Here is a 23,972-nt window from a genome sequence, read left to right on the forward strand (position 1 = left end):
TGAACAATCACCCTTGCCTCCCAACATGTGCCCTGCAAAAGGCAGCATTATTTCCTTGCTGAGTTCAGGGACACCCTTTGGCTTCGGGTAGAGCTACTGTCCTCTCAGCCAGAACTCCAACTTAGCCTCCTCCGAACACTATCCAGCTGTCCCATCACTTGCCTGGCCAGTGGGCACACTGCCTACTTGAGCATCTGTTCTCTGCATCCTCCATTTCTTTCTCAGGTGAAGGAAGCCCTGAGCGCCTGGACTCAACCAACCGAGGCCCGGGTAGGTCTCAGGTCTTGCCTCTCCCGTCGGCCCGCACTGCAGAGCCTAGGGACGCTGGATAAATTTGGCTATTCCCCCGAGGGGAGGGGTGAGATGCGGTCCTGTTTTTAGCCACAGTGCTCTCTTCATCAGATTTCAGAGAAGCCAAACCGGACTTTTCCTCGGCCCTGAGCCCTAGGCAAATGCAAGATCTCTCTGGGAAGCTCGGAATGGGGCAGGGAGCTGGCTCCGCTCCTCTGCTCGCTCCCCTTCGAGCGGGACTGGTGTCTGGCGCCGAGCGCGCGGGAGGAGGCCATCGGAAGCGGGCCAACCGGCGGGGCAGCCCTCCCCGCAGTGACGTCCCAGGGGGCGGAGGGGCGACTGGCTGGCTCCGCGCCCTCCCCGCCTCCTCCGGGTGCCAGGTCCGTCGGTCCTCGGGAGATGCTGCTGCCGCGGTTGCAGTTGTCGTGCACGCCGCCGCCGGGCCGCCCGCTCCACCGCCGTAGCACCCGGGTGTCCGAGGGCGCACCCGAGCCGGGCCATGCAGCCAGGGGCGGCGCTGCAGGCCATGCTGCTGGCGGTGCTGCTGGCGGGGCCCGGGGGAGCGACGGGGCGCCTGCTAAGCGGTGAGTGCGCGTGCCGGGGCGGGGGCTGCTTCCTGGGGGGACTCGGACGCTGCACCCACTGCACCCCAGCTTCTGCTGACCGTCTTCAGGGCCGCCGTGCCTCTTCTCTGGCTCTCTGCGGATTGGGTGGGGGAAGGCGCCCCCACCTCACTAATGGACTCAGCCCTCCGGCGCCCCCTGCTTCCAGGGGAGCAATCGTCCCGCGGCTGAGACCAGCGCCGGTTCCCTGCGTATCCTGGAACGCTCGAAGCCCGTTCCCCTCCCAGGGTTACAGGAATCCGGGGGGAAGTGGGGCAGTGAGCAAATCTGCGCCAGTAGGCGCCCCCTCGGCCCTTGTATGTGGTGCAATAGCCCCCGGGACCCCCACGCAGGGCGGGCTCACCCACTCCCTTGTCCTGCCCACCGGAAGGTTCGCCTATCCTCGGAGACGGCGGGTACTGTAGGGGTTCTGTATCGACTGCGCCGTGGGAACCCAGCCTGTTACTCCTGGGCTCTTCTGGGGGGAGGATGGCTGGAATAAGAGCGCTTAGAGATCGGAAAGAAGCCTAGTTAGCGCGGCACACGCCCCGCCTGACTGGGGAATGACTCTCTGCTTCCTTCCTCCCGTCGTGTCACTGCAACCTCGGACTCGGATGTCACAGGAGGTACAGTGCTCTGGCTTCTTGCCTCTTCCATTTGTTCTGCATGTCGGGGGAGGGGAGAGAATGTCCGTGCCCCTTTCCCGGGTCCCCTTCGCAGGCGACAGATTGGCAAGAGGGATGGAGAATGAAAACCTCCACTCCTATCCGTGCTTGCGAAGCTGTTTGAAGGATCTGAAGTTGGTTTCAGGATGGGGTGGGGTGCCGGGCGGCCAAAGGAGAAGTTAACTGAGTTAAGCTGTTTGGGTTAGGGCTGTATGGGATCTGTCCTCGGTAGTGGGGAACAGAAGTCCCGCCCTCCCTTCCCTTTCCTGCAAATGAGAAGAGAGACACTTCCTGAAGGCTGGGGAACCAGATGCGCCCTCGGGCCACCTTCCAGTCTGGCTCTCTCTGGCACTCACCCGCTGACTTGGGGTGTGTGACCAGGCTGGGCTATACAGGAAACTCGTTGAAGGTGTGATGTTTTCTCTGGATAATCCAACGGTGGAAAAGTGGGGACTGCCAGTAAATTTAACTCCAGCTTTTTTTTCTGGTGGCGAGGTTGGGGGTTCCTGGAGGTGACCAGGTTGGGGGTTCCTGGAGCTCATTTGTTTTTCCTCTGCTGCCTCATTTGGAGCCATTTTAAGGACACACAGAAGCTGGGCTTGCCCAGGATTTTGCTTAGGCAGCATCCCAGCCACAACCTCTCTGGCCAGTGGTCCCCAGTCTCTCTGGAACACCTCTTTAGTGAGAATGTCTCTCTTTCGAGGCCTCCTAATTTGCTGATGGACCAGTCCTGTTAGAGTTTCTCTATTTAGCAGTAGCAGAAGAATGACAGAGGAAGAGAGAAGATGCAAAACTCTTAGAACTTGTTGCTTATGGAGAATTCTTTTACAAAAGTGATGAAAAAAGAAACGGAAAACAAGAATTCACATGAGCTTTCTGGTTTATCTGTATGTGCTTTGTTCCCATTTAGCACTGAAAATGCAGTTAGCCGTCTGTGGCCTTTTGCCCTGTATTCTGGACAGTATTGGGAATAATGAATGCGATCCGGCTCCCTGAACAGCTGCAAAACAAGTTAGGAAAATAAGAACATTCCATGAGGACTGAGATGAGGCTTCCAAACCAAAATCCTTTGTCCCTTGCTGTGTGGCAGCAGTTCACACCCACAGCCCACAATTTAGCTCTCCATTGCAAGGGATTGCCCTTGTTGAAATTTGATTTTCGCTTTCTACATCTGGATCCAGAAACCTATACTGGGTGCTCCCGCGGGCTAGGAACTGGCATTTGTTTCTGTATTCCCAGCACCTAGCACAGCACCAGGCAGAGAGGGAACCCTCAATACATGTTGACTGAATAAAGGAGTAATGGTGGGCTGGCCCCGCGGCATAGTGGTTAAGTTCTCACGCTCCGCTTTGGCAGCCTGGGGTTCTCCAGTTGAGATCCTGGATGCAGACCTGTGCACCGCTTATCAAGCCATGCTGTGGCAGGTGTCTCACATATAAAATAGAAGAGGATAGGCATAGATGTTAGCTCAGGGCCAATCTTCCTCAAAAAAAAAGAAAAGAAAAAACTAATGAATAAAGGAGTGATGAGGCTAATGTTTTGGGTACAGCAAGACTACAGGCAGTCGGACCCAAGCTAGTGGGGTGTGTACTGGTAAATGATTCGTTATTTGCTCCTCATTAGAATCCCAGCCACTTGTCTGAGATGGTTTTCAGTCAGTCAGACGAGACACATTACATGGGCTCCAAGCCTGCGGTGGAGTGAGGAGGGGGCAATATCGTTCAGTGGTTACCAGCATGACTGTGTAATTAGATCTGGGTTCTGACTCAGGCAATGCTACCGATAGCTGTATGACCTTAGCCAAATTACTGAATTTCTCTGAGCCTCAGTTTTCTCATTTGTAAAATGGGGCATAAACAATATCTACATCAGGGGATTACTATGAGAATTCAATGAGATAATTGTTGTCTTCAGGCAAGATCAGTAGCAGAAAACCCCAAAGATCTGGTGCTTTTAGCTTCTGTTTATCCCATAGACTGGGTGAATTCTCGGGCCTGCTACACAGGCAGAGGGTTCCAGGGTTGAGGAGCCCAGCCCAACTTCAGAATGCCTCTCTCCCCTGAAGGAAACAGCAGAGATAACTCATTTAAGCCATGCTATCCCCTGAGACTCCCTGAAGGCATAAATGTTCTTGTGCCTTTAAGTGAAACCTTAAATCTTCATCCATCTCTCTTTTAAAGGATAGTCAGAAATGTCTGCTTTACGAGAATCTGTAACGGAACAAACAAAACGTGGAGTCCCAGCACGATATGGTTAAAATCACAGCGTCTCCATGCTGGAAGGGGTATTAATTTGCTCAGAGAACCCTGACCGACTTTGTAACAGTCCACTGCGGAGTCATCAGGGTTCCTGCTCAGGGAGCACCTTGTTCAGATGCCTCCCAGCATGCCTGCCCTGGTATTCTTTGGGGGACACTGAAATAGATTGGCTTCTTTTTTCTCTAGGGCAGCTGGTCTGCCGGGGAGGGACACAGAGGCCTTGTTATAAAGTCATTTACTTCCATGATGCTTCTCGAAGACTGAACTTTGAGGAAGCCAGAGCAGCCTGCCGGAGGGATGGGGGCCAGTTGGTCAGCATCGAGTCTGAAGATGAACAGAGACTGATAGAAAAGTTCATTGAAAACCTCCTGGCGTCTGATGGCGATTTCTGGATTGGGCTCAGGAGGCGCGAGGAGAAACAAAGCAATAGCACAGTCTGCCAGGACCTTTATGCTTGGACGGATGGCAGCACATCCACATTCAGGTAAGTGTGTGGAACCCACAGTGGCTAACTCACTTGACGTCACTCGGAAAAGAGGCAGGCTGGATCCGGGTGCTAGGTCAGAAGGCCTAGCCAGGAGAGTCCTGAGGGGCTAGCAGAACCGGAACAGCACTGACCAGAGCAGTGTGGTGAAGGTGGTGAGTCAGCCTTGGTCTGGGCCCAACTCATGGCCAAAGAGCTCTGTTCAGGAGGGTGTGGCCCAGAAGCATTGTTTCAATGGCAAGTGATGCTTCAAGTCAGTGGTTCTGGCTGTCTGGCTTTTTGGACTAGAACCCCAGTGAGACATTGAAGGTCTGTGTGGCTAAGACTCAAGATAGGTCTCCAGACCACAAGGAATCATGAGGATGGGCAAGAAATCAGAGCCAAGATATAATTCTATGGACTGGCCAAGAGAGGACTTAAGGAAAGCTGCAGTTTGTGGGACCCTGCTGAACCAAAGCATCAGGACTCACTCATTTTACACCCCACCCTGGCACCATGGCATTGCCATCGTACCCCCCTAAGAAATCCAGTGATCTGGACAAACGTCAAAAAATATGAAATTATAAGGCAGACATAACATGGAAAATTGTTGTAATAAGTTTAACAAATAGTATCTTTTTATGATAAAGAGTTTATATAAGTCAGTAAAACCCCAAAAGACAAAAAGGCAGAAGACCTGAGCAGACAGTTCATAAAATAGAAAATCTAACTGGTAAACAATCATAGGGAAAAAGAGTTTAAACTTATTATCAATCAAAAGAATGAAGATTAAAATATATCTTTTTTACCCATTACATTTAAGACAGCATGTCAGCATCTATCAAAGTCCACCATTATGATAGTTAGATCCACATATTCATCTAAGTTCCAGCAGTACCTTCTCCAGGATTTTCACAGCAGAAATTTTTAGAGGAAGGTTAATAAGATGAACTACGCTCCCCACCACTGCAGCTGGTCCCGGGGCCACAACTGATACTTATTGACTTCCCTCCTCTACTCTCCAGTTCCCTTACCATCTGCTCGGGGAGCCTTGTGGCAGGACCCAGACCCTCATCCCTGAGGAGTGTGAGGCCCTAGTCACTTTGCACTTCTCAGGCTGGAGCGATGGCACATTTCCATTTACCATCAAAATTGGATACGTAAGTACCAACAGGCACCCAAGGAGATAATCTGTGTGCCAAACATATTTCTCCCTGCCCATAATGCATAACAGCAGACCTGCCTCCTCCTCATGGTTAGGGTCAGTTGCCTCCTGCCAAGATAATGACTCCTCTTCTTGCCTGCTGGTCCCTGGACACAGGCATCCCAGAGTGCCCAAGTGGCAGCCATAGCTCATAGTTCAATAAGACTCTTGCAGTGTCTTCTGGGGAAAGTGTTCCCCCTTTGAGTACCAGGACCTCTAAATTCACAAGGACCAGCGTTGCAGAGACAAGAAGCACAAATTCCCCAAGTGGGTTACTACCAATGATGGTAAGCGGGGCTACTCCTGTTTCCACCATTTGGCTCCCAGACACATATATTCTTACTCTTGGGGACACAGGATGGTATAAAGTTCGTTGATTCAAAGTGTACACTGCATCTTGGAGGATGATGCCCTGTCCTCACAAAGCAGCCTCTAAACTAATGCTTCAGCTGTGTTTTTAACAAGCTCTTCCATCACTCTGTCAGGCTGGCAGCGTCAGGATGGTGCAATACGTGATATGACTAGCAAATCTCATGGCCAGGTGCCTTCTTCCATACCTCCTTTGCTATAAAGTAGATCCCTTGGTCTGATGAGATATTATATGGGATCTTTTGCTAGTAGATCAAATACTGTATAAGCCTTCAGATAGTGGTGCTCACTAAGGTCCTGAGGCAGGAAAGGCAAACCCATACCCAGATTGTGTGTCTATTCCTGTCGGAATGAATCATTGCCCCTTTCAGGATGGAAGGAGTCCAGTGTAGCCAACTTGACACCAAGTGCCAGGCTGGTCTCCCAGGGTTGGTGCTCTTTCAGGGACTTAGTGTCGTTCTCTGTTGCTGGCAGGTTGGAGGTTTGGCAGTAGCTAGATCAGCCTTGGTGAATGTGACCCGATACTGTCGAGCCCATGCGTAGCCTCCATCCCTGCCACCATGGTACGTATCTATTGTGCCAGCACTGGGGCTGCTGATAACAGGCTGGCTGACATCAACTGGCTGAGTCGTTTTCTCTCCCTTTAGGGCCTCTTCTGTGCTAGATGCTTTCTGGTGGGCCTTGACAGGTGACAGAGTCTCGTACTTTATGCCTACTCCCAAATGTCTATTCACGTGACTCTGTCCAAGAGTGCCTTGTCCCCAATCTGCCACTCTTTCTCCTCTTGGAAAGACTTTTTTCTTCCTGATCAGCTGGCCAAGATCTTTGCCTTACCCCTGAGTCCTTGTATATTCTAACTTCCTATAACTTCTCTTCCCAAAGTGGTTAACTAGGTACACCAGTTAAGCTCTGGCCATTGGGAGGACGTCCCCTTACCACTTGACCTTTCAAAGCCACCTCTGAGTGGTGCTGCAGTGCAGCTGTTGTCCATTTGGAGTTGTACTCCCATACTTGGCTGACCTCTCCACAAACCAAGCTCAGGCTGCCTCTGTCAGCTAGTCATAAGGAATTCCCTTATGCAGTCATAGGTGTCAGCTGAGCAAAAGGCTCTGGTATGACAGTGGTAGATGTCATGGCAGTCTGCTCTACCTACTCATCCTCTGCCCTTTTGTCCTGTATATATCTCTTCCGTATTATAATGGATTGATTCTAGGCTGCCCAATCTATGACAGGGTGTGCCTGACGTACTTCATTCATGATGGGCAAGTTGGATTGCATGGTCTCTTGGTGCTCCTTGCCTAATAGCAAGCCAGGAGTTGTTTTGCAAAAGATGATTATTTCTCAGCTACAAATTACATGGCCTTGCTATAGAATCTTGAGGGTCTGTATTGTGATTCTCTCATTGGGGCTTGTCACAAGTTCTATATAGCATTGTTTTTCCCACTACTGATACCTCTAATAATAGGGTCTGCTGGATAATATGACCTAAGGGGCGAGTCTGCTTGCCCCACTGCCTAGACTTGCTTCAGAGTCCTTTCTGCTCTGGACCCCACTCAAAGCTGGCTGTCTTTCATGTCAGCTGGTTTATGGGCCAGAGCAGTATTCCCAGAGTGTGAAATATGCTACCTGTAGAACCCAAGGAGGCCTACTAGGTGCTGTGCTTCCTTCTTCAAATCATTGCAAAATGTCCTTTAATTTGAAAGGGATGCTCAGGCATTCCCTAGATCACTAGACACCTACACATATTCATGAAGTGACAGGCCCCTGAATCTTCATAGGGTTTCTCTCCAACTGTTGGAGCACATGAGTCTCACTAAGGCCTCCAACGTGCTAGCCACTTCTTGCTCATCTGGTTCAATTAGCATGACGTCAGCAATATAATGAACCAGTGTGATTTTCTGCAAGATATCTAGGCAGTCCAGGTCTCTTCACACCACCTTATGACAGAGAGTAAGAAAATGAATACAATTTTAAGGCAAGATCATAAATGTATACTGTTGTCCATTCCAAATGAATGCAAACTGTTTCAGATTCTCTTTCTGATACAGATGGAAAAAAATGTGTTCACCAGATCTGCATACTAGGTACCTCAGGACATGTTAACTGCTCTAGCAAAGGTGCCACATATGGCATAGCAGCTGCAACTGAGGCTTTTACTTGGTTGAGTTTTACTGTTCCAGTATCATCCTTCAGGATCTGCCTGGTTTTTGCAGAAGTCAGACTAGTGAATTAAGTACAGAAATAATAGGAAATACCACCCTTGCATTCTCTAGGTGTTTAAAGTTGGCACTACTTTCTATCATCTTCCCCTGGATAAGACAGTGTTTTTTACTTGCTATCTTGGAGAGGGTGGGGAAGACTGCAGTTTCAGAGGTTTCCACTTGACCTTCTTCACTATTATAGATCTTACTCCATAGGCTTTCAATTCATATATTTGGGGATTGGGGAATGACCACTGGTTGGGTCCCACTGTGAGCTGGTCCTGGGCCAGAACTCCATTTAATATCTAGCCTCAATATGCTCCCACTTGAATGGGTAACCCCGATGACACTTCAAGTCTTTGGATATCATTGTAACTTGCACCCTGTGTCCAACAGTGTCCTTGTAATATCTGGAGTCCTCTTTCCCAGTGTATGGTTACTTAACTAAATGGCCATAGGTCTCTTTGAAAGAACAGGGGAAATTATTACCATGTGTATGCGCTATGGTGTTGCAGGGTCCTTCCTCCTGGGAACCTGACCTCTCCTTCTATCAGTGAGTTCTGAGCCTGAAATCTGGCTCAAGTCCAGAAACTAGATGCCAGGCATAATATTCCATCCATTCTATCATCTGTGAAGTGAAATAACATGAAACCACAAGGCCAGTGGTGAGAACAAGGCAAGTCAGAGTAGGAGGTCCACCAATGGGGCTGGAAAATGGACTGAAGGTAACTAATGAGGTGCAGAGCCCAGCCCCAGTCAGGGTCCCCAGCTGTCCAGGCATAGTGTACAAGCAGTGTTGCAAGCTCAGCTCTTGTCCAGGCGCATTCAACTCAGTGGGTGCAGCAAAGGATCCTCCCTCTGATGGATGACAACATAGCACTCAAGCAGAGCCATATTGAGGAGCTACAAGGAGACCTCTTAGCTGTCTCCTAAGGATGGGCTCTGACAAGAGCTAATTAGAGCAGCAGGGCTCAGCTAAATAATGTGAGCATCAGGGCAAGATCTGAGTACCGGAAGGAAACAGCTCAAATAGGTAACCAGACAGATGACAAAGCCCAGCCCTGAGTCACCATACGGGGCGAGTGCTCGCTGCATGTAGATTCTCTATGGAATCCAGAGCCTCAACCTGGCACCCACATATCCAACTGGGTGGCAGCACCATTTAATTCCAAGTACCACTGGATCGTGGAGCTGAGGCTGCTAATGCACCCCATCCAGGAGCCAGGGAGACAGAGACAAGAAATCTGGCAGTGGAGGCTGACGGAGGGGCTCATCAGCCTGATAAGTGGAAACAACTGAAAAAGATCATGTGGGCCTCTTGCTCTTGTCCCCAGCCCCTCACCTGCTTTGACAGCATCTACATTTTGGAAAGTCTTGCTCAGGTGCTTGAATTTTCCATCTACCTCCCAGGGCTAGGAAGGCAGTCAGGGCCATTGAAAAGCATGGGGAGATGGAGACAGGGTGAGCTCTGGATGAGATGTCATGCCTTTTCTCAGAGCATCCGATTTCTAAAAAAAAAAAGAGAAACAAAACCCAGTTAGCGAAAATCAAGAAAGAAATAAGATTGTACAGACTCGCCCTGCTAGCTGCTTTTTCTCATAATTACTTTGCAGACATCGTTTGGTAATATATTCCTCCCTGCAAAGAGGTTGTGGCACATGTCAGATGATTGATTGTGATGTCCATATTAGAAGGCGTGTGGTATTGGCAGTAGTGCAATTCCTCCCTCTCTTTCTATTGTGTTCTGAAGCAGAATCTTAAGTTCATGGCTCAGTGAACTTGATGGAAAAACAAAGGCTTTGAAGTCCTGGTGTAGCTTTCTCTAGTTGCCCTCACTGTTGACCTCTTTCCTATACAGGAACTGGTACGTGGATGAGCCTTCCTGCGGCAGCGAGGTCTGCGTGGTCATGTACCATCAGCCATCAGCACCCACCGGCATTGGGGGCCTCTACATGTTCCAGTGGAATGATGACCGATGCAACATGAAGAACAATTTCATTTGCAAATATTCCAATGGTAATGAATGCTCTCCCAAGTTATGGGGCTGAATTCTCAATCTCCTCTCTTATTACATAAGCAGCCGCTAGTCCCAAGAATTTGTGATGCCGTCTCTAAGAAAGCTTGTTACAAATGCCAGCAGCGTTAAACGTTGGGAATTTTTGTAAAGGGAAATATAGTGACACTTCCTTATTGAAGAGTACTTCTAGCAGAGGAGAGGGGTATCAGAGGCTGAGAGAAGGGATGAAGAAAAGAAAGGGTCTAATTTATGTATGATAAAGCAAGGGTTATGCGAACTTCAGGAAACAAAAAGCCTTCTGAATGGACAACAACAAACTCTTATTGTTTCCACATGTGAGGTTGGCTGTAGGAGCTTGGAATAAAGAAGAAATATGAAAGGAAGCTGGCCATTGTTCCTGCAAGTCCAACAGCCATGTGAGATTATTTTCTGGGGCTTTAAGGAAACAAAATAATGACCAGAGGAGGTAGATGATGAAACACACCAATTTTGCTGGCTCTGGGCAGATAGCAGACACTTTGATGAGCAGGCTCCGACTCCCCAGGCCACCCTCTATATATGCCTTGCAAATTCAACTGGCATTTGCTTCTAGATCTGTTAAGGGTTTTGACTTGGCTACAAGCCTTTAGTCTCACTCTGCTTGAGTTTCCCCAATTCCTCCATTGTAACTGACTCAGATCTAAACTTGAAGTGATTTTGATCTGTCCCTGAAGTTGCTCACCTCCCTGAGGCCGACTGCTTGGCCCCAGTTGTGCATCCTTTCCTGACAGGAGTAGAATGACCTGTTAGTTATATCTACTTGGGGACTCATTAACCCTGTCATTTTAAAATGGTTTGAATTGGACTATGCTTTCGCTGCTAAAAGGTGTTTTTTCTCTCTCGTCCCCCCTCAGATGAATTCTTCTCTCCAGAAACCTGGCCCTCCCCGCCATACAGAGTTGTCTTAGGCAGGGAGGTTGCAAAGACCCAGGCTGGCTTGGCAGGTCGCCTTTTTGGAGCAATAAAGGCAAGACACTTGTTACAAACTGGCTTCCTACCACTTTTCTTAATTCCATACTATTAGCTCCATGATTTAAAATTTTGTACTTTTTAAACATTTTTTGAAATGTGAGATTTTGACAGTTGTTTTCATATCCATTTAGTTTTGGACTTTGAACCTAGTTAGGTTTTTAAAAATCATATTCTTTATTACTTTTGCTATTACTTGTATTAGACTGAGTCCTGGCAGGAGAAAGATGGAAAAAGATGTAATGGTTTAATTAGGAGAGTATAATAAAAGGATATTTGCAGATGTGTGGGCAAAGAGCAAGAGATAGTGAAGTGCCCAGGGACTAGCTACAATGGGAAGCTCTTACCATTCCTAGGCCTAAAGGAGTGAGGGGAGAGAATGGTTTTAGTAGAAGCCAGAGATATCTTGGAGTCATGGAAGAGGAGCCACCCAACAGGAGCTATAACGTAAAATGCAGCTACTGTCAAACCACAGAGGGGCCTGGGGAATAAATACCGGGACCTCTCGTCCTATCCTCTGATCTCCTGCCTCTGCCACCCATTGGTTAAGTCCAGTCAGAAGCCAAAGGACAAGGGAGCCCGAATGACCAGTCCATAGAGGTCAGCCTCCGAGGACACAGAGAAGAACAGAGAATAGATTGGGCAGAGGGAGGTGGGCACATGGAGAAAAACTAACACATTGCCTTTATGTGGTCATCCATCCTCAGGATAAGTTTACACACCTTAGCATGCTATACAAGGATCGGCATGACCAGACCCATGCCTCTCTCCAGCCTCAGTTCTCACCACTCCCACTCCTCCCCTCATCCCTTTCCCCTTTGCACTCTATGAAATTCCCCATGAGCTCTCAATTGCTGTTTCTTGTGCTTGGAACACCTTTCCCCTTTCCCAGTCAACTCATTCTTACCTTTCAAGCTCAGGTTAAACTCACCTTCTCTCATGACAACTAAGTGCAACAGGTGATCGTGGATTGGATCCTGGACAATGATGATGATGCAGATGAGGATGACGATGATGATGACGGTTTTCTATAAAGAGCATGATTAGGACAATTGGCAGAACTTGAATAAGGTCTTCAGATTAGATAATAGGATATCAATGTTGATTTTTTGGTTTTGATCATTGTACTGTGGTTATGTAAGAGAATGCCTCCCCCAAACCTTTTTAAATACACAATGAAGTACTTAAGAGTAAAGGGTAACCATGTCTGCAACTTACTCTCAGGAAAAAAGTTATGTATGTATCTGTATGTGTTCTCTATACATATATGTGTATACATACAGATATAGATAAAAATACAGATACAAATATATAGAGATATACGTAGAGAGAGAATAAGTAAATAAATGATATATGGTAAAATGGTAACATTTGGGTGAAGGATATATGAGAATTCTATTCTTGCAAATTTTCATAAATCTGAAAATATTTCAAAATAAGAAATTAAAAAAAATTTCTTCTGGGAAACCTTCCAGAGCCCCTTAAAACTAAGTTAGGTGTTCCTCCTGTGAGGATCAGAGCACCTCACATACACAATACCTTAACAGCCTATTTATAGGTTTGTCCCCTTCACTACATGGTTGGCAGGAGGTCTGAAAACATACGTGTTTGACCAATTAATCCTCACACTTGATGGGCTAGGGAAAGTCACCCAGAGTTCCAACAAGATGACACACCATCCATTACGCCTGAGTGCTAAGGGACTGGTTGAATAACATCTAAAACTAGATTTAACAACATAAGCATGTAGAGTAGGTGGCATGCTAGTCAGATCTGAACACTTGGTTACTTCTGGGGTATGCTAAAGGCATAGGCGTCTTCAGTGAAAATCAAAGTCATCATCTGAGGTAACGCATTGCAGATGCCTTGCAGGGGTTGATGGAAATGCTGCACTAACGTGCCATGTTTACTGCAGTTCTGCACAGTGGATTGCACCGTGAAGGAACAAGAAAAAGAATAGATTGTGTAATATTATCAAATATGCTATGTATTATAATGTAATATCACAGAATTAATAATTATTAATATTGTCCTGCATTTCCATATTTTATGCCCATCCCATAGAGTATAAGAGCCTTAGAGGGCTGAGACTATTTCTCATTTGCTGTTATATCTCCACTACTTAGCAGAGAATTTGTCTCCTTACCATTTTAATTTTCATTTGAATTTGTTTGGTTCAAATCCCATTTCAGCTACTTATTAGCTGTGAGATTTGGACAAATTGTTTAATATCTCTGTACCTGGTTTCCTTGTGTACAAAATCAGAATAATAACAGCACCTACCTCATAAGGCTGCTATCAGGATAAATCAGGTTTGTTTCTGTAAAACACTTCGAACATAATGACGTTTTTATCATATGGCAAGCACTATGTAAGTGTGTTTTTTAAATAACTAAATGGATTTTCATCACCTATACACACACACACAGTTATGGGAAGGTGGTTAAAAGTTTCCTTTCTGAATGAAACGTCAGAAGAGCCTTGACATCCTGGCCTTAGGACCGTAAATTCTAAAACCTTGCCTTTAAGGACCCCATCCCTATGAATCCCAGAGCATCTGATTAGCATAAGAGATTCAAGGCCAATACAAGGCCAACACAATGATGCACTCCCAGCCTAAAGCAAAAACATTTGATATACTTGTCTATGCAGCCTGACTTTCCTGTGAACTATTTTAAACGTCTCAGGGTTCTAGATCACCAGTCTCTGACTTGGGGCTGGCCAGTGGTCTACTTAGCCCCCCAACCACTTCCACTGCTTAGAGCTCAGTGTGTGTTGCTTTCTAAAACATCCCCAATAGGAATTGTTAAAGTGTCTTGGATTGCTTTAAAGTAATCCAGGCCTGAGTGTGGTTGGGGAGGTGTAGGGATTATTGTTGAAACTAGATTAGCCATATGTGGGTAAGAGTTGAATCTGAGTGATGGTACATTGAGGTTCATTTTACCAGTCTTTCTAATTTTGTGTGTAGTTGGAAATTCTCATATTTAAAAGTTTTCAAATGCTTTTTAAAAAAGGAAGAAGTGCCCAAGTAAAGCTGGGGGAAGGCTAATCTTTGTGCAGAAGTGATTCTTTTAATTTACTAATCCAGTTCCTGGCATCTAGTAACACAAAATAAAGTCTATTGGATGACTGAATGAGCAAAAGAATGGATGCCTTGCTCTGGCCAATTTCATCCAAGTGGCATGTAAATTTAGTTATTATTTTTGTTTTTGTCTCTTTCTGCTACAGAGAAACCAACAGCTCCTTCTACAAGAAGTAGAGGTAAGTCTGTCATTTGGGATCTCAGTTAATTTGGGCTGTTTCACAACCCTTCTTCATAGGTTTGATTCATATGTTCTTTAGACCACATTGAACAACAGAAAGACCACCGGTCCAGACCATCTGGGCAGGTCTATGCCATAGCCAACCATGACAAGCAGTTCATTAATCTCACTCTCTGGTGTTCCCATTTCTCTCAAAGCTGAAAAGCAACAGTTGCAAATTCAGTTTGGGATTTTACTTATCATTATTGACAATATGAAAGGAATAATTCAATCTAATGGGACAAGAAGTGAACCAAACTGATAATTCATGGTCCTAGAAGTGAGTCATTGGCCCTTTCCCTCAGTGTTTCATGTGCCTTGATGCCAGCCACCTGCTGGTTGTTTCAGTACAGTTATGGACCACATAACAACATTTCTGTCAACAACAGACCGCATATACAGCAGTGGACCCATAAGATTATAATGAAGCTGAAAAATTTCTATAGCCTAGTGACGTCAGGACGTCATAGGAAATGCACACTCACATGTTTGTGGTGATGCTAGTGTAAACGAATCTACTGCATAGCCAGTCCTATAAAAGTACAGCACATATAATAATGTACAGTACATAATACTTGATGATGTTAATAAATGACTATGTTACTGTTTTGTATTTACTATGCTTTTTATCAATTATTTTAGAGTATACTCTTTCTACTTATAAAAAAAAGTTTACTGCAAAACAATATGCTGTGTTATGCTGTCAGCAGCCTCATACACCTTGTGTTTACCACGTCTCTTGATTATATCATTTTCCCTTGTGTAGGATTTAATCTTGTGTTGTTTTGTTCATCATGGCCCCTAAGCATACAAAATCCACTGCTTATGTTACCAGTAAGGGACCACGACAAATGATCGACCTAGAAACAAAATTAAAATTGATTAAAGACTACAAAGGTGGAAAATCAGTGATGGTTATTGCTCACCAGTCAGGCATGTCGCATTCCACCATAGCTACGATCTTGAAGAAAAAAACAAAGTGATGGAAGCTGTTAAAGGATCCCCTTCATTGAAGGCAACAAGACGAACAAAAATGTGAGCAGGTCTTGTATCAGACATAGAGAAACTTCAAATGACCCGGATTGAAGACCAGACACAGAAGCATATCCCTCTCAGCACCATGACAGTCACAGCCAAAGCAAAAAAGTTTGCAACATTGAAAGGAAAGGCTGGACTTGACTACAATGTTGAATTTATTGCTAGTTCTGGATGGTTTAAGTGACTCAAGAATCATCATTCAATATATAATGTGAAAGTGAGTGGTGAGTCTGCAAGTGCTGATGTGAAGGCAGCTGAAGAATTTTTGGAAACTCTAGGTAAGCTGATTGTGGAGGAAAATTACTTGCCAGAACAAACATCCAATATGGATAAAATCTCCCTATTCTGATATGCCTGAAAGGACTTTCATCCATAAAAAAGACAAGTCAATGCCAGGTTTCAAGACTTTTAAGGACAGGATAACAGTCTTGCTTGGGAGGAATGTTGCAGGCTTCAAATTGAAACCCTCTGTGATCTGGCACAGTGAGAACCCCAGGACCTTCAAGCATATCAGTAAGCACACACCGCCAGTGTACTACGGGAGTAATAAGAAGTCATGGATGACCCAGCTCCTCTTCCAAGATGCCCTCCTGAATTGCTCTGTCAACAAAATGGAAAAGTACTGTTTGGAGAATAACATGCCTTTCAAGATTTTACTTACTGTTGATAATGTTCCCAGACATCCTTCTTTTGCTGGTGATCTTCATCCCAGTATCAAATCAGTGTTTCTTCCTCCAAACACCACCTCTTTGATCTAGCCAGTGCATCAAGGAGTTATAGCAGCTTTTAAGGCCTATTACCTGAGAAGCACCTTTGCCCAGGCTCTTGCTGCAACTGAGGAAGACACTGAGAAGACACCGATGCAATTCTGGAAGGATTACAACATCTATGACTGCATCAAGGACCTTGCTTGGGCTTGGGGTGATATCACCAAGGAGTATATGAATGGCATCTCGAAGAAGACACTCACTCAAGAGGCTTGTCCATGACTTCAGAGGATTTGCCAAGGATGAGGAGGTTGCGAAAATTAACAAGGCTGTGGTTGAGATGGTGAACAACTTTAACGTGGGTGTGGATGAGGATGACATTAGGGAGCAAGTAGAGCTGGTTCCTGAGGTATTGACTAACCAGGAATTGTTGGAACTGGAACAGGAACGCATAGCTGAAGAAGAGGCAAGACAAGAGGAAACTTCAGGAGAAGAAAAAGGGGAAGAACCCTCAAGAAAATTTGCAGTGAAGGGTTTAGCAGAAGCTTTTGCAGAGCTCAACAAGCTCCTGAAAAAGTTTGAAAACATGGATTCCAACACTGAAAGGTTTTCGTTACTAGAAAGGAATGTTCATGGTGCATTATCTGCTTACAAGCAAATTTATGATGAAAAAAAGAAACAAACCAAGCAAACCACCATAGTCATTCTTCTGAAAAGAGTGACACCTCCTCAAGAAGAGCCTCAGGCAGGTCCTTCAGGACGTAATCCAGAAGAGGACATTGTTATTATGGGAGATAGCTGCTCCATGTGTGTTATTGTCCCTGAGGACCTTCCAGTGGGACAAGACGTGGAGGTGGAAGACAATGATATTCGTGATCCTGACTCTGTAGACCTAGGCTAATGTGTGCGTTTATGTCTTTCTTTTTAACGAAAAAGTTTAAAAAGTAAAAAAAAAAAAAAATTTAAATAAAAAAAGCTTATAGAATAAGAATATAAAGGAACAAAATATTTTTTGTACAGCTGTACAATGTTTGTGTTTTAAGCTGTTATTACAAAAGAGTCAAAAAGTTTTAAAAATTTAAAAAGTTTATAAGGTAAAAAGTTTGCATTAAACTAAGGTTAATTTCTTATTGAAGAAAGAAAAAAACCTTTATAAATTTAGTGTAGCCCAGGTGTGCAGTGTTTGTAAAGTCTTCAGTAGTGCACGGTAACGTGCTTGGTCTTCATATTCATTCACCACTCACTCACTGCCTCACCCAGAGCATCTTTCATTCCTGCGAGCTCCATTCATGATAAGTGCCCTATACAGGTGTACTCTTTTTTATCTTTTATACCATATTTTTACTGTACATTTTCTATGTGTAGATATGTTTAGATAGACAAATACTTACCATTGTATTACAATTGCCTAGGGTTTTCAGTAGAGTAACATGCTGTACGGGTTTTAGCCCAGGAGCAATAGGCTATACTATGTAGCCTAGGTGTGGAGTAGGTTATACCGTCTAGGTTTGTGTAAGTACACTCTGTGATGTTCGCACAATGGCAATATTGCCTACCAACACATTTCTCTGAACGTATCCCCATCGTTAAGCAACTCGTGACTATGCATGTTCTTGGCAACAAGAGTCTCGTCAGAAAGACGAAGACAGCTAAACCCCTAGGCCAGCAAATTCAACCCTTTACTTTTCTGTTTATGAAGGCACTGGTCAAATTGCCACTGCTTTTTGGCATCTCACCTTGAACCTGGTAGGACCTCAGAGAATATCTGGATTTTGATGTCTTTCTCCAGGTTCTCAAGTCCATGTTCTCTCTCCAGGTCAAGGAACAGAGCCAGCCACACCCGTACTTCCAGAAGACACAGAGAAGGGAGATGCCAAAGAAACATTTAAAGAAAGCAAAGGTGTGTACAGAACTGTCCTGGGAAAAATAGCTAATGGGACTTTCTTGATCTCAAATTACCCATGGTTACATTCCCACTTTGTTCTTTCCCTCAGCTATTTAAAAATGGAACTAAACAGGGCATTAGTGACTTTGCAAAAATTGCATTAAATGCTAGATTTCATTAGTGAAATATACAAATGGAGCTATCCTAAGATAATTGGGGAGATTAAACTAGAGAGGACGTGAAAAATCTGTGTGAAGACAGAGCCTTGGGAAGCACCCAGAAGTGGTGGCGGGAGGGGGTGGGGGACTGAGAATGGAAGTAGAGAGAGGCCCAGACCATGATGCATAATATCCATGATTTATATTCATTTGTGAAACAAATAGAGGAAATGGACAAAAACATTTTAAAAGTTAAATCATAAAAGATAAGAGAAAATGCGGTGATAAATTGGAGTGCTAATGGACTTTCAACCTCAACTCTCACCCTGAGTTTCAAGAGTGAGATCTGTTTTTGTCACTGTGAAAACCACTTAGTTTCTCTGTTCTTCAATTTAGTCATTTGCAAAATGGCACTAATAATATTTTTCTTACCTATCTGAGAGCATTGCTGTGTCCGTAAAATGAAATAGGATATTACAATACTACAATTCAGTTCTGACACTAGCCACCCCAAGTTAATGCAGACCCCACAGGTTAAGGGCTCGGTCTCCAACAAGACTGCCCTCAATTCTGACATCAGCCACAAGTTCAGGGTCCCCAGGCCGTCTGAACTTTTGATCAACTGGCTACAAACCAAGGCACTGCCCACGAGCCCCTCAGGTTTAATAATTTCCTGGTACAGCTCACAGAACTCAGGAAAACACTATACTTATGACTACATTTTATTATAAAGGATACAAATCAGGACCAACCAAAGGAAGAAACACGTAGGGTGAGGTCTAGGAGGGTCCCAAATGGGAGCTTCTGTGTCCTCTCTCTGTGGAATCACGATGCCTTATCATCCTCCTGGCACATCAATGTGTTCACCAACCAGAAAGCTCCACTGAGCTTTGGTGTGCAGAGATTTTATTGAGGTGTCACTATGTAGACATGATTGATTTGATCATTGGCCGTGTAACTGAATTCAGTCTCTAGGCCCCCTTACCTCCCCACCAGCCCCCATCCTGAGACATCTCTGTCAGCATAAACTGATGTGGTCTGAGAGGCTCACGAAATATTACCTGAGAAATCCCAAGGAGTTAGAGCCTCCTTCCCAGGAACCAGGGATAAATGCCAGTCAATTTCTTTATTATACAACAGATACAGTGTGTGAAAATGCTTTGGAAAAAGTACACAGTGCTATGCAGAAGTGAGTGGCATTTTTATTTCTTATTGTTATTATGGTGGTATTTAAAGTGGGTTTGGTTTGGGGGTTTTTGGTTGGTTTGTTTTGGGGGTTTTGGCTTGGGGTTTTGTTTGGTGGTTGTCAGGTTTGCAGCCTGACGGAAAAACACATCAACAGTCCCTGGAAGGCTGGGGATCTTGCACCAGGGGAAGTAGGAAGGGAGTCAGTCTCCAATCCTTCATTCCTCCCAAAGCCCCTTGAGGGAAAATTCTCTGGTTCTAAGACTCAAAGGACAGAAGAGGTCAGGAAAGCAGACCTCGAAGCACCTTCCACACTCGTGCTCGTGGGCCCAGTTGGATCCAGTTCGTCTTAGAAATGTTGGGAGGGCGCTACAGTCTGAGCCACATGCTTCATGTGACCTTCTCTTTCCTGGTAATAACCCCGAGGCTTCTGGCTTGCCTCTTTTCCCTCCCTCTCCCTCACCCCACCTTGGGAACTACTATTTTTGTCCTTAGAGTCAAAAACATCAACACTGCCCCAGCAGCCCCTTCTTCACTGAAGGCGAGGAAGAACAAGAAAAGAGAGAATCTCTCTCCTCTGAAAAAAAAAATTTTAATGAACAAAAGTGCCCTTCTGACATTTTGCAAGAGACCCCAAAATTTAAACTTCTTTTCTCTATTACCTCAGATAATAGGACAGGTGGGAAATGTTCCTTTATTGAAACTAGAGGACTTTGCTAACTGGGTAACTGCACATCTATTTCCTCCCAGGAATGTGCTCTCTGGAATACTCTGTGCTGATTATGCTTTTTTAGCCTGTTTTGAAGGATGTAAAAACATCACTAGTGCTGATAATGTGCGTTTTTCTTTTCAGAAGCTGACTTGAATCTTGCCTACATCCTAATCCCCAGCATTCCTCTTCTCCTCCTCCTTGTGGTCACCACAGTTGTATGCTGGGTTTGGATCTGTCGAAGGAGGCAAGTAAAACCTTTGTCATGTAAACCTTTGTATCTTCTGACACAAACCCTGTTTATTTCATTAAAAGCTAGGCAGCTCCAAGAGAATCACCATTGCAGAGTTCAGAGTAAATTCTCTGATGGGCTAGGGCATTCAGAAGTACTAAGCACTGGTGCTTAGTTGTGGTTAACTAATTTTATATTCTTTCATTTTTTATGTGGAATATTTTAAATGACTTGAGGGGTGAAGCTGTGTTATTCACCTCCTGTGTATCCACTCATCACTCGGCAAAGTTCTTTCGTGAATCAAAGCTCTCACTCCAAAAATTTTTGTTGGGTGAGTGAAGGAATGACTAGTGAGCCATATGGAAAATGTCCCAAAGCATTCTGGCAAACATCTGAAACTAACTCACTTAATTTCAAAATGAAATAATTCAAATCTTTTTTTTTTTTTTTGCTAAGGAAGATTTGCCCTGAGCTAGCATCTGAGCTGATCTTCCTCTATTTTTTGGTATGTGGGCCACCAGCACAGCATGGCCACTAACATAGCAATGCAAGTCCATGCCTGGAAACTGAACCTGGGCTACACACTGAATTTAACCATCAGCCACCGGGATTGACCCTCATATACTTTTAATTGGCTTTTCTTCTAATTGAATAGATAATTGTAGACTGCTACAAAATAGCTACACTAAGTCACCTAGAGTACCTGTTTGTGGACCACATGCCACCATTTTTGAAGTACCCAGAGCTCTTCTCAGCTAACTTTTTATTCCCCATCATCATGGTTTACATAGAAAAAGCTTTTACAACAGGAAAACTAAGGTCCAATGTAAGATTTGACTCACTTTGAATGCCAATTTAAGATGAATTAGTAAGAGTCCAATGTCCAACATACTTCATTTAATAATAACTTCCTTATAGGATTATTAGAAGAATTAAAGCGGTTAATACATGCAGAGTGGGCATATAGTAAGCACTCAAAATGTTAGCTCTTACCATGATCACTGTTATTAGTTAACTCCTTTTAATCTAAAAATAGAATTCAGTTCAAAAAATTACAAATATATTTTCCAACTGCTTACTCTGCAGTTGGTACTTGATTTCTTTTCCTTTCTCTATCTATTTAGCACCTCACTAGGATTTGGGAACTGTGACTCTGAGGCTGGAGTCTATCTCAGGGTTTTTTGACCTTTTTTTGTGCCACAGACCCCTGTAGCAGTCTGGTGAAGCCTATGGACCCCTTTCCGGAACAGTATTTTTAAATGCATAAAATAAAATACATTGGATTGCAAGGGAAGCATTTATACTGATAAATAGTTTAGCAAAATATTTCCAAAACTGAATATGTGAGGGTCAGCCCAGTGACACAGCAGTTAAGTTCGAATGTTCTGCTTCATCAGCCCAGGGGTCACCGGTTCGGATCCCAGGTGCAGACCTACGCACTGTTTATCAAGCCATGCTGTGGCAGGCATCCCACCTACAGAGTAGAGGAAGATGGGCACGGATGTTAGCTCAGGGCCAGTCTTCCTCAGCAAAAAGAGGAGGATTGGTGGCAGATGTTAGCTCAGGGCTAATCCTCCTCAAAGAAAATAAAAATTTAAAATTAAAAAAAATGAATATGTGATACCGTAACACATGCACTTCTTTATTCATGCTTTTTTATTCAGTAGTGGGAATAATTATCATAATTTTGTAGTAGAGATGAGTGTAAAATATTTTAAGGCATCTATAGTAATTGTGATGTCATATAAAAAATCATATCTACTGTTTTTGTTGGTGATCAAGTCAAAGACATTACTAATTCTACTCTGGTTTATCGCCTACATTCAGATTTGAAAGACAGGCTAAATTTCACCTACAGATGAGTTTTTAGAAATGTGTTATTTTTCCCCACCCAGTCCTATCCTAAGACCGCCTGGGGGCTCTGGGGATCCCAGGATAACCACCTCTGTTCTATGCTCTGGCAGCAGTGAATAACAGATAAACAATCACTTTGAACGTAACAACACCTTCCTGTTTTGTCCTCTCACCCACCCCACCTCGAAGCCCTGACCTGTAAGCTTGGGGGAGAAGTGCCGCAGAGAGGTGGCCCAGGATGACCTCCTCCTGCCTGAGCAGGAGGCACAGGGATGTTCTCAATCACTTTGTCTAAAGTACTCAGCCCTGGTCTCCTTTCCTCCTAGGAAGCGGGAGCAGCCAGGCCCCAGCACAAAGGAGCAGCAAACAATTTGGCCCTCTCCGCACCCAGGGCACAGCCCGGACCTAGAGGTTTATAACATCATCCGAAAACAAAGTGAAGCTGATTTAGCAGAGACCCGGCCAGACCTGAAGAACATTTCATTCCGAGTGCGTTCCGGAGAAGCCACTCCCGAGGAGATGTCTTGTGACTATGACAACATGGCTGTGAACCCATCCGAAAGCGGATTCGTTACTCTGGCAAGCATGGAGAGTGGCTTCGTGACCAATGACATTTATGAGTTCTCCCCGGACCGAACGGGCAGGAGCAAGGAGTCTGGATGGGTGGAAAATGAAATATATGGTTACTAAGATGTGCGAAAAACACTTGAACTGACAAGAATGGGAAAGAAAAGAGAAGCAAAATTCTCCTATTTTCTATAAGGAAAACACTCAGAAGGTCTATGAGAATGCTCAGATCTAGTGCCGGGGAGTGAGCATGTGACCCCCAAGAGCTCCTGTTGGATCCCCATCAGCTCCTGTTGGATCCCCAAGTTTTGGTTATATCCCTTATCCTAGCCTCTCACCCAGCTCAGCCTTATGAGAAAGCCCCTTGCCCAGGGTCTGGCACATAGTGGAAAATAAATGTCAATTGATTGGTTATATCTGACTTTCAAGGGACAATGCTTTCATGGTCAGGGATAAGGTTGTGGCTGTGGGACTTGGGAAACCCATCTCTCGGTTCTGTTTTTCTTGCTCTATACATCAACACACATAATCACAAAGAGACAGAAATTATAGAAGCTTTTCAAAGCCCACGTACGCTAGCATCGGGGTGGCCTGCATATCAGCAATTCTTCTCTCTGTTTTTTTTAAAGAGTCAAATCAAATAAAAAGCAGGAAGCAGAATGTTAGTCAGTCTGTGTCTACAGCCCTTCCTCTACATGTGGCCTCGAGGGACTTTTTTTTCTTTCTCCTGACATCCAAACTTGGAAATATCCAACTTGCAAATACTTTAGAAACTAAAACTGGAATTTGGGTCTCTGCTTCTAGGCTTGTTTGTGTTCCCAGCCCTGATACTGCACGTTGTTGTGTTTGTGTGTTTGTTTTACTCAAGCATCGGCATAATATTACTGATAATGATAATGATTCTTCCTTTTTGTTTTAGGGACCTGACTCTTTCAAATACTTTTGGGCTCAAATCCTGAGAAAATTTTCTTGGCCTAACATCAGTCGTTTACACTTTGAAGGTCTGAAGGCCATTATTCAAATCACCAGCAACCTCCCTCTATGTCATTATTTTCACCTTTCCCCATATATCTTATTTTTAATAGTTTGTAACTTTGCCTCACATATAGAGCCCCAAACGAGACACAGTGAAGTAGTCTGGGTCAGAGCAATATCAGACGCAGCCGATTGTAATCTCTGCCCAGGTACCTGCTCTCCTGGGGCAGAGAACAGGGTCCATAACAGAAACATCATTTTTGCCTGCTTCGGGGAAGCGCG

The 23,972-nt window shown here is 44.8% G+C and overlaps 1 protein-coding gene across 4 annotated transcripts; it reads left to right on the forward strand.

Annotated features, from left to right (window-relative positions):
* The first annotated feature begins 400 nt into the window (after positions 1-400).
* LAYN (layilin) lies at positions 401-23,375 on the forward strand. 4 transcript variants are annotated; one of them, XM_008527247.2, is made up of 7 exons: positions 401-875; positions 4,003-4,300; positions 9,912-10,069; positions 14,307-14,339; positions 17,942-18,025; positions 20,207-20,309; positions 22,475-23,375. In XM_008527247.2, exons 1-7 carry the CDS (start codon positions 791-793, stop codon positions 22,836-22,838), a joined length of 1,125 nt encoding a protein of 374 aa, XP_008525469.2. In that variant the 5' UTR covers positions 401-790; the 3' UTR covers positions 22,839-23,375. The 4 variants fall into 4 exon arrangements, with proteins under 4 accessions (XP_008525469.2, XP_070479179.1, XP_070479180.1 ...); XM_070623078.1 differs by having other exon boundaries at positions 612-875; positions 20,207-20,313; positions 22,479-23,375; XM_070623079.1 differs by lacking the exon at positions 401-875 and adding an exon at positions 1,096-1,519 and having other exon boundaries at positions 20,207-20,313; positions 22,479-23,375.
* Positions 23,376-23,972: the final 597 nt, after the last annotated feature.

Source organism: Equus przewalskii, chromosome 6 (assembly GCF_037783145.1).
Source record: "Equus przewalskii isolate Varuska chromosome 6, EquPr2, whole genome shotgun sequence".
In the NCBI taxonomy this organism is placed as follows: Eukaryota; Metazoa; Chordata; class Mammalia; order Perissodactyla; family Equidae; genus Equus; species Equus przewalskii.